At 44.9% G+C, this 11,013-nt stretch overlaps 1 protein-coding gene across 1 annotated transcript in view; it reads left to right on the forward strand.

Annotated features, from left to right (window-relative positions):
* The first annotated feature begins 31 nt into the window (after positions 1-31).
* SEL1L3 (SEL1L family member 3) overlaps positions 32-11,013 on the forward strand; it is a 146,361-nt gene continuing 135,379 nt past the window's right edge. Inside the window, exon 1 of the mRNA XM_023730233.1 lies at positions 32-143. Coding sequence (XP_023586001.1) covers positions 66-143 — 78 coding nt within the window. The 5' untranslated portion in view covers positions 32-65. The remainder of the gene's footprint in view (positions 144-11,013) is intronic.

Here is an 11,013-nt window from a genome sequence, read left to right on the forward strand (position 1 = left end):
TCGGGTGGCCGCGGCAGCAGAAGCAGCACCCCCCGCCGCCCTCGGTCGCCCCCCAGGCCGTAGCTATGGCCCCTCCGAGCGGCGGCGGACCCCCGGGCCTCGGCGGCCGCCCTGCCTGCGCGCTGCTCCTGCTCTGCTACCTGGTGAGCGCCGACCCTGCCCGGGTCCTCCCCTCTGCGCGGGGCCCCCGGGACTTGGGGTTGTTGTTGGGGGTGGGGGTGGGGGGAGGCAGCCGGGGACCCCAGCCATGCCGGGCGGGGTGCCGCTGCTAGTTTTCTCGCTTTCTCGCCGCTGGGCTCCGGGCGCTCCCCGCACCTGGGATGGGTACCCGGGGCGCGGAGAGAGGAGCGTGGACCGGACTTGCCGCGCTGCGCTCTCGTTGGTGTCCCTTCCTCTGCTTCCCAGATTCGCTCCAGCCCGGGGCCAGATTCCCCTCTAGCCTCCTTTCTCTCTCCTACTCCACCTGAGAGCGTAGACACCCAGCGTTCCCACCCCGCCCCGCCGCGCACGGCTCTCAGCCCCCCTCCCCATCCCTCCCGGGCTTCCCTCTCAGTCTTCTCTCAGCTCCTTTCTTTTCCGTGCCCAACTTCGTCGCTTTCTCTCTGTGCCAGCCTCCAGGTTTGACCCTCCTTTTAGTTTCCCCCGGGTCCTCACGAGTCAGACCGTTTACTGCCTATGCACCTCGCGATGAGCCTCGTATTTCCAGCGCTCCTTCAACTCCTCCTTGGTCACTCCAACCAAGTTGCAGATGCCAGAAAGAAATCTAGTTCTTTGTAACACGCTTGCCGCTGGAGTGGTGACTTTAGCTGCGTCTTCTACTTTGTCGTTTCAGAGAATACGTTTGGCTTCGGCATGTCGGTTTACAATTTTCACACTTCTTGCTTTCTCCTTTAGTCATGAACGAAATGGTAGTAACGTCTTTTTCAAAGCCTAGTCGTTTTAAAGACGAGTGTAATTTAGACCCTCAGAACAAGGTGGGGAAATATTTCTCAATTCCTTCGAGGTTTGCTTTCTTCTGTTTTGAATTCTCCTAAACAATAGTAAATTTGCAGAAGGTGACACCCTTCCTTGCCCAACCTACCTTATGTTCCAGGATCCTGCAGAAACCTTGGGTTATCTCACCGTATATTACTGTAAATAAATGAAATGGAAAATGCTGAATCATGAAACTGATGTAATAGGAAATTCACAGAATGCTTTAAAAAAAAAAAAACAAAAAAACTGATCATTGTCATTGTCCAGAGTTCTTTTCATTTATGTGACATTGTCATTATTGGGAGACTTTCCTCTCAGAGGCTAAAAACTGCTTAGGAGATACTGGCAGACATTAGAATTTGATTCTGAAGAAATTTGCCACCCAGCCCAAGTTTCTTTTAACGCTCTTTACACCTTGGGTATTTCATTTCTTGAAGTAAGAAGGTGTAAAAAGGCAAATTGTAATGCTGCCTTTTCATCTACCTGTTGAGCAATCCATGCTTTTTCCTCATGTTTTAAAACTACCCAATACCAAATTTTGTGGTCAGATTTACTTCATATTTTCTTAAGAAGTTGTCAGTTAACATGAGTGATTTTTTTCATCCAAGAGATGTTATTTAATATTTATGCCACGGGGTTCCAGCATACAGGCTCATAAATAAAACTGCCATAACAAATGACAGGGTTTCAGTTTAAATAGATGATCCCCGTCCACAAGGCGCTAGTTACCCATAGAGGCAGAAATGATGTAGTAGAGCAGTGTGAGAAGCACTAATGTACAGGGCGTCTGGAAAGTTCCACGTAGAAATCCCCAGACCTGGCAAGAAGTGACCACTTCTGGACACTCCCGAGAAATCAGAGTAACAAGAAGAAAACCTGACGGTCTAAGTGGACTGCAGGGAACAAAGAGACAGATGGTGACGTGAGTGTTAAAGTTGTGTATGGACCAAGGGGGATTTAAGACAACAGATCACAGAGGAGGGAAAATGATGCTGTGAATAGAGAGGAGTGAGATAACAAGTGGTAAAGAAGGGCTCCGAAAAGAAAGAGTATAGAAAATTCTGTAATGTGGAAAATAACTAGAGCATGGATGAAAGTCTTGGCAGAGAGGGAAGGAATGGATTTTGGAAATATCATGGAGAGGGAAATGTCAGTGCTTCCTGCCTATGTGTGCTATCCTCAGATGGGCTTCAGATATGCTACCGTAAAAGCGGTGCTTTGATGTACAATAAAGCTATTTTGTAATGGAATGAGAAGGTTTGCAAACCCAAGGAGACACTTTGTTCTGATGTCTAGCCATTTGCTGGGGATTTTGTACTAGAGGGTTGGCTCTAGAGCAGGGTTGGGCTGGGGATGGTTCTCTCTGGGCAGTCAGAAGCTTTAATTGTACGTCTAGTATGTGACATCTGAGATACTCCTGAAAGGCAAGCTTTCTTGGCCTTGGAGAAGCTCAGTGTGAGAGTTGAAGATGTGAACACCTTCATGAAATACATGACAAATGTAAAAGAATAGAGAAAAAGTGTATTCCATTAGTGTACATTCTGCTCAATCAAAGAGTACTTCCTGGAGGAAGTGATCGGTCAGGGGGGTGTGGGTGGGCAGGCTAGGCAGGATCTCGGGAATGTATAGACACTAAACCAAAACCAAACCAAACCTATTGCCGTGGAGTCATCCCGACTCATAGCGACCCTATAGGACAGAATAGAACTGCCCTGGAGGGTTTCCAAGGGGGGGGCTGGTAGATTCGAACTGCTAACCTTTTGGTTAACAGCCAAACACTTAACCACTGTGCCACCAGGGCTCTAGAGAGAGAAAGCTGCCTTATAATTTAGAAGCTTGGAATAATAGTAATACCAATAGCATGAATCGTGCCAAATAGTTTATATGCATTATACAATTTTAATCATCAATACCCCATGAGGTACGGAGCTATTATGATTCCCATTCAGATGAGGTAACTGAGGCTCAGAGATGTTAAGTAAGTTACCCCGGAAAACACAGCCACTCCAAGATTGAAATCCAAGTCTGTCTACCTCCAGAGCCCCAGCTCTTAGCCATGCCAGCTTATTACCTTCTGAATTTTGCTGCTTCTAACCCATTCCCCTCATGCATAGATGTATGGGCCATTAGCAAAGCTCTAGCAATTAAGCTCTACTGTGCAATTGGCCAGGATGTGAGGTCATGTCTAAAGTAACCTAAAATACATAAAGCAGGAAGCACGGGCCACAGAATAGAAGCAGGATATTGAGAGAGAGAGAGTAAAAACAGAAAATATTTTGCCACCCATAATATAGAAGTAAAGGGTTGGGTCTTTATATTGCTTCATAGTCCAGAGACAGCTGGTGGGGCTTAGCATTTGAGTTCGTATGAATATGTATCCAAGTGTACAGCGAGTGTGCCTTGAAATGCATTCCAAAGCCAAATTCTCCACAATTTGGGGACCATTTACTGTTTTGTGTTATCCCCACTTGTTTGCCTTTTCACAAGGACTAGAGGTTGAGTGCCTTTCTGAACAGATGTCTTTAAACCCCTGCTCTGGAGGGGAACATTAGCCCTGGAGCCAGGGTCCTGAGGAGATGGTTACCTTCCTTTTCCACCAGCTGGGACAGAGTAACCTTCAGTATCAGCCCAAGAAGAATACTGTGACTGTAGCTAGGATACTGCCAAAGCATGAATAATTGTGATGAGGCCTGAAAGATAAGTCACGGAATGACGCCAAGCAGATCTCTGAAAAGATGATCCCTGGTTCCAGCAGCTGCCAGAAATTCTGAAGTCATCAAAGGTCAAGATGCATAGAGCTTTCTCACAGAGGATGAGGACCTCGAAAGCAAAGGCAAAGGAAACCGCTTCCACTGAGGTCACTGGTGCTAAGCAGTCAAGCCCTGCCCAACAGACCCCTTGCCATGTTTTTACACCATTAATTCTTACCTTCCTCCAAACTTGGCCACAACCAGCCTGAAGCTGCCCCGGTCCCATCTGTAGCAATGGCACTTCTGGAAGGCAATTGTGTCCATTCCCAACTGTGGTCTCAAATGTATAACTTTTTTTTTTTAATGAGAAAATAAATCTCAAAATGGCCAATATTGATGTCAGCTGTAGAGCTGAAATATTCACAGTGGATATTTTCACTTGTTAGACAACCACAGGACAAAGAAATGTATGTGGGGATAATTAGCAACCTATGACTGTGATAGAATCTGTCCGGAATTCTCTGTAAGTGGTCACAGACCATTGGTTATTCATCTAAGATACCAATTAACCCCTTGGTGTGGACTAACACAAGACTTAGGACGATCAAAAGAAGGTATAACCTATTGCTGTCCAGTCGATTCTGACTCACAGCGACCCTATCGGACAGAGTAGAACTGCCCCATAGGGTTTCCAAGGCTGTAATCTTTGTAGGAGCAGACTGCCACATCTTTCTCCCACAGAGCAGCTGGTGGGTTTAAACCAGTCTTTCAGTTAGCAGCTGAGCACTCAACCACTGTGCCACCAGTGATCCTCAAAAGAAGGCATAGGAGCTATCAATTATCCAAGCTGGTGGAAGAGTACTTATGGATATTTGAAATACAGAGATAATCCCCAAAGGTCACATCAGCCAATAGCTTCCACATTCGCCTGACCGGAACTTTTGAAATCTCCCAAGAGATGGGTTGCCTTTTGCCTTCTATTTCATCTGGCTGCTTGTTGGTGAATGTGTAGGAGCTGTGAAATGGCTCAAAGGAAGCAGCCAGAGAGAAAGTAGAGAAGACGTAATCCAGGCAATTCACTGAGAAGATGGATACCCGTGGGTTGACCATAAAGAGCCTAAAGTGAATTCAGTTACCCTGTTTATTGGCTCATTCCATTCCCCTGAGAAAGGCCCTGAGGGACAGGAAGGCTGTGCAGCATGTGAGGAATTACCGAGAAGATACAGCTTTGGAGGCCTCGATTTGTCTCCCCTCCTCACCCGCAGAAGAGCTTCACAACACTGGACGGTTGGCTCAGTGTGGTGAGCATCCTTCTACTCTCCCCAGAAGAAAGGCATGCTGGCATGATGGAGTTTTCAAGATGCAAATGAGTAAAGTCTTGAGATTCCCTCAGCTGTAGCCAGAAAATGATGACAGGTATAGAGGAAAGAGGGTGCGTTCCTTTAAAGAAGGAACAGAGAGATTGGAAGATCTAGCCAGAAAGTAGGAGCCCTGGTGCACAGTGGTTAAAGCGCTTGGCTGCTAACTGAAAGGTCGGTGGTTTGAACCCACCAGCCACTCTTCAGGAGAAAGATGTGGCAGTCTGCTTCCATAAAGATTACAGCTTTGGAAACCCTATGAGGCAGTTCTACCCTGTCCTATAGGGTCGCCATGAGTTGTAGGAACACCCCAGGGCACACAACAACAACAGCAGCCAAAAAGTGGTGACCGTTTTGGGTGTTTGTGGAAGGCAAGAGGCACACCATTTCTGACTTTGGAGTTTGCTGATGTGTGTTTGAATTTTGGTCCTCCTTTTTAGTAGCTGGTTGACCTTGGGCAAGTTACTTACCCTCTCTGAATCCATTCCATTTCTCTCCTGTAAAACTGAAATACTGCCCATCTCCCAGATCTGTTGTGAAGATGAGGTTATGTGAGACAAAGTACTGCTTAAAGCACCTGTCCCAATGCCTGGCATACAATAGGCACTCAACCTAACGTTAGTTATCCTAATACGATATGAGTTAGGAAGAAACGGCATAATAAATAGTATTGAAGGGAGGACATCCTGCACAACTGGGAGTCTTAATCATTACTGTCATCATGTTTCTCTAGGCAGTGTTCAGGTTTGAGAAGGCATGCTGGTCCACTGGAAGATGTTCCCAAGGCACATCTTGATTTTGAAATCCATATTGACATCATTGCCCATTCTGCTTAATTGCATGCTTTGTTGACATAAACAGAATTTTGCTTAGATTTGGTCAGAAGAAATAGGAAAAGTAGACCTTTTAAACCAATACAGTTACCTTTTTGACTTAAGAAAAGTTTGATCCAGCCAGTTTGGAGAGAGAGCGTGCATGAGCCAAAGCTTTTTTAGGTGACTGCAGTGGTTAAGAGCTCAGCTGCTAACCAAAAGGTCGGCAGTTTGAATATAGCAACTGGTTCTTGGAAACTGTATAGGACAGTTCTACTGTGTCCTATAGGCTCACTGTGAGTCGGAATCAATTCAGTGGCAATGGGTTTTTTTTTTTTTTTGGATGGAGTAAAAGGGGAAGGAATGAGAACAATAGACACTCAGTTATTGCTTTGCTTGCATATCAGACATAAGGTCCATGGGTGGCACAAACGGTTTGTTCTGTCTACTAACCTAAAGGTTGGCGGTTCGAACCCACCCAGCAATGCCACAGAAGAAAAGCCTGGCAGTCCACTTCTGTAAAGATCACAGCCAAGAAAACCCCATGGAGCAGTTCTACTCTGGAACACATAGGGTCAACTTGAGTTGGAATTGATGCAACAGCAACAGGTTTGGTTTTTAGCAGACATGCCCACATACACGTCTAAGTGTAAATGAACTTCCCAAAGCAAAACATGAATGACTTTTAGATTTGTCAGTCTCTCTGTTCTTTCTTTTAAGTAGCAAGTGGACCATGTACAGCAAAGAGCCAAGGTTTCTCAGCCGTCCTCATACTGATAAGACTTTGGAACAAGGGAGGGTTATTTGAATAGTCTCTTCGTATTGATTTTGTTTAAAGGAATCAAACGCAGTCATCCTGAAAGAAGTTTTGTCAGTATTGATAGTTTTTTTTTTTTTCCATCCAGAGGATACATAAATGTGTTTCTTGATTCCCAGGCTGTATTCAGTGCACTTAACACTCTCATTTAGGATTTTCTATCATGAACACAGATTAACTGGCCCCTTTCTTTCGTTTGCTTGTTTGTTTTAAATTACAGTACATACACAATTATACAAAGACACAGGGATCTATGTTTTGTGCCGTTGTACATTTGTATAATGTAACTTTGATTAGGTCTCGTTGTTGTTAGCTGCCGTGACCCCATGCATCATAGAATGAAACTCTGCCTGGTCTTGAGCCAGGATTGGTTGTGGATTGGGCTTTTGTGGTCCATAGGGTTTTCATTGGTTAGGTTTTGGAAGTAGGTCGCCAGGCCTTTCTTCCTAGTCTGTCTTAGTCTGGAAACTCTGCTGAAACCTGTTCAGCATCATAGCAACATGCAAGACTCCACTGACAGATGGGTGGTAGCTGTGCATAAGGTGCTTTGACCAGGAATAGAACCCGAGTCTTCCACATAGAATGGGAGAATTCTACCCCTGAACCACCTCTGTCTCTATATCTATACACATATGTAGTGGTATAGTGGTGATTAAGGCCAACTTTTTGTATGAGCGGATGTTTGAGGGCCCAGGTATCTTTCAGAGCCCGGCTCTGTTGTGTGCAAAGTCAATCAGTAGCTTCCACAGTGGCTTATATCTATGTGGCTGCCTAAATGGCATACTTTGAGGGTCACAGAAATGCCACCAACACCCCAAAAGTCTTGCTTATAGGTGTGCTGCAGTGCATTTGAGTTGTGCTTTTAAGGCATTATCTCCACAAAGTTGGTGTAGAAATGCAGGTATGTGACATCACCTCTGTATTTTTTCATTATCATATTAGCATGGATGAACTTTTCAGATGAACAGGAGTCCTGCAGGGAGTGGAGACAGTTGTATTTGGGGTGTGAAGAAATGGAAACATTTCCAAAATGTAGTGGGGGCGGGGGTTGTCTGAAAGATCTGGAGGGACTCAAGTGCTGGGAGAAGTCCACCCCAAATGGGGGAAGGTAGGATCCAGGATGACACCTTCCCTGGCTTCACAGTCCCCCAGGTCAGCTCTGACCTCCAAGGCCTGAGTCAGGTGCCAAAGGGTAAGGACTCTTCAGGAGTTCATGAGGCTGGATGGAATGGAGAAGTGGTGAGCCCTCTCAAGAGAACTTTTGAATGCAAGGAAAGGGCAGTGGGCCTCAAGATTAGGCCAAGTCCAGTGGCTTACGTGCAGGTGTTCCCAAGGCTGTGGATCAGTAATGGGGGTGGGCGTACCACCTAGGCACCTGGCAGAAATGCCCATGCCCAGTTCTTTATTTCAGCAAGGAACATTTACTAAAAACCTACTATGTGCCAAACCCTATCTCAGAAACTAGGGATACGACAATGAATAAGACATAGACTCTGACCTCATTATTGTTAAACAAAGGAACGTTTGGGTGAGTTTTAGCTTAAGTTAACGCAACTTGGCATGGGCAAATACCTATGAAGGTTGGACACGTGTCACACCTGTGGCTGAAGCTGTTCAAGGTAATTGCCTTATTTTCCTGGCAGGAAACAGCTCATAACCACACACATGACCTGAGCCAGGAAATCAGCTTAGCTTAATCAATATTTGGAGTGTGATGTGTAGCTAATCAGTGTTAGTTTTGTACATAACAGAGGTAGCTGTAACTAGTGGTGTAGCAGCTGCCCATTGGGCCTGCTCCAACCCATGAGATGCCAGCTGCCTACATTGCCTAGGTGCCCACAAGGCTTCAGACTGTAATGCCTTTTTTGAGGTATTTAGACCATTCTCAAGAAGCCCTGGTGGTGTACTGGTTAAGCACCCGGCTGCTAACCAAACGTCGGTGGTTTGAACCCACCAGTCGTTCCTCGGCAGAAAGATGTGGCAGCCTGCTTCCGTAAAGATTACAGCCTTGGAACAATTCCTTAAAAAGAAGATCTTCTGTCACTTTGTGTTCTTCAATATTCTGTTTAGAACAAAAGCCTGATTATCTAGAAGGGCGGTTGGTAAACTACGGCTCATGGGCCAAATCCAGCTAGCCACCTGTTTTTATAAACAAAGTTGTATTGGCATATATTTGTGGTCATTTATTTATGCAGTGTCTATGGCTGCTTTAAGGAGCTCTGGTGGTGTAGTGGTTAAGTGCTCAGCTGCTAACCGACGGATCAGTGGTTTGAAGCTACCAGCTGCTCCACAGGAGAAAGATGTGGCAGTGTGCTTCCGTAAAGACAACATCCTTGGAAACCCTATGGGGCAGGTCTACTCTGTCCTATAGGGCTGCTGTGGGTTGGAATCAACTCGATGGCAATGGGTTTTGTTTTTTGGTTTTGTGGCTGCTTTTGTGTTACCACAACAGAGTAGTTGCAGCAGACGCTGTATGACCCGCACAACCTAAAGTATTTACTCTCTGGCCCTTTATTACAGAAAAAGTTTGCTAACCTCTAATCAAGTACAGCACTGTCCAATAGAAATATAATGTGAGCCACATATGTGATCTTCCCTGGACGATGCAAACGGTTAAGGGCTCAACTACTAATTGAAAGGTCGGTGGTTCAAACTCACCCAGAGATGCCTCAGAAGAAAGGCCTGGCAATCTGCTTCTGAAAGGTCGCAGCCATGAAAACCCTATGGAACACAGTTCTATTCTGCAACACATGGGGTTGACATGAGTTGGAATCAACTCAATGGCAACAGTTTTTTCTTTTCGTAGTAGCCACATTAAAAAGGTAAACAAACAGGTGAAATTAATTTTAATAATGTATTTTATTTAACTTGATATATCTAAATATTATGAGTTCAACATGTAATCAATACAAAAATTATTAAGGAGATATCTTACATTATGTTTTTTATACTAAGTCTCTGAAATCCAGTGTGTATTTTACACTTATGGCATGTGTCCATGTGGACTAGACATGTTCCAGATGTTCAATAGCTATGCACGGCTAGTGGCTCCCGTATTGGATACCGTAGATCTGTTGTTGTTTAGGTGCCATCAAGTTGGTTTTGACTCATAACAACCTTCTATACCACAGAAGGAAGCACTGCCTGGTCCTGTGTCATCCTCACAATCTTTGCTATGCTTCGGCCCATTGTTGCAGCCGCTGTGTCAATCCATCTCCTTGACGTTCTTCCTCTTTTTTGTTGACTCTCTACCTTACCAAGCATGATGGATGTCCTTCTCCAGAAACTAGTCCCTCCTGATAACATGTCCAGATACATGAGATGAAGTCTTGCCATCGTTGCTTCTAAGGAGCATTCTGTCCGTACTTTTTCCAAGACAGATTTATTCATTCTTCTGGCAGTCCACGGTATATTCAGTATTCTTCGCCAACATCATAATTCAAAGGCATCAATTCTTTGGCCTTCCTTGTTCATTGTCCAGCTTTTGCATTCCAGGCAATTGAAAATACCGTGGCTTGGGTCAGATGCACCTTAGTCCTTAAAGCGGCATCTTTGCTTTTTAACACCTTAAAGAAGTCTTTTGCAGCAGATGTGCCTGATGCAATACATCATTTGGTTTCTTGACTGCTGCTTCCATGGGTGTTGATTGTGAATCCAAGTAAAATGAAATCCTTGACAACTTCAGTCTTTTCTCTGTTTATCATGGTATTGCTTGTTGGTCCAGTTGTGAGGATTTTTGTTTTCTTTATGTTATAGTGTAATCCATACTGAAGGCTGTAGTCTTTGATCTTCATCAGTAAGTGCTTCAAGTCCTCCTCACTTTCAGGAAGCAAGGTTGTGCCATCTGCATAACGCCGGTTGTTAAGGAGTCTTTCTCCAATGCTGATGCCGTGTTCCTCTTTATATAGTCCAGCTTCACAGATTATTTGCTCAGCATACAGATTCCATAAATATGGTGAAAGGATACAGCCCTAACATACACACCTTTCCTAATTTTAAACCATGCAGGATCCTATTATTCTGTTCAAACAACTGCCACCACTCTTCCATCAGTTTGTGATACTGCGGTGTTTTGTGTTTTGCTGTGATGCTGGAAGCTATACCACTGGTATGTCAAATACCAGCAGGGTCACCCATGGTGGACAGGTTTCTGCAGAGTTTCCAGACTAAGACAGACTGGGAAGAAGGATCTGGAGATCTATTCTGGAAAAATTGGCCACCAGAAGGCAGAAGGGGAGTAGGAAGCTGATGATAGGGAACACTAAGTAGAGTAAGGATATTGTTGATGTGTTGTGAGATTGTTAACCATTGTCATAGGGCAACATTTGTAGTAACTGTTAAATGGGAGACTATTTTGTCCT

The sequence above is a fragment of the Trichechus manatus genome, unplaced genomic scaffold (genome assembly GCF_000243295.1).
Source record: "Trichechus manatus latirostris isolate Lorelei unplaced genomic scaffold, TriManLat1.0 scaffold00034, whole genome shotgun sequence".
Lineage (NCBI taxonomy): Eukaryota > Metazoa > Chordata > Mammalia > Sirenia > Trichechidae > Trichechus > Trichechus manatus.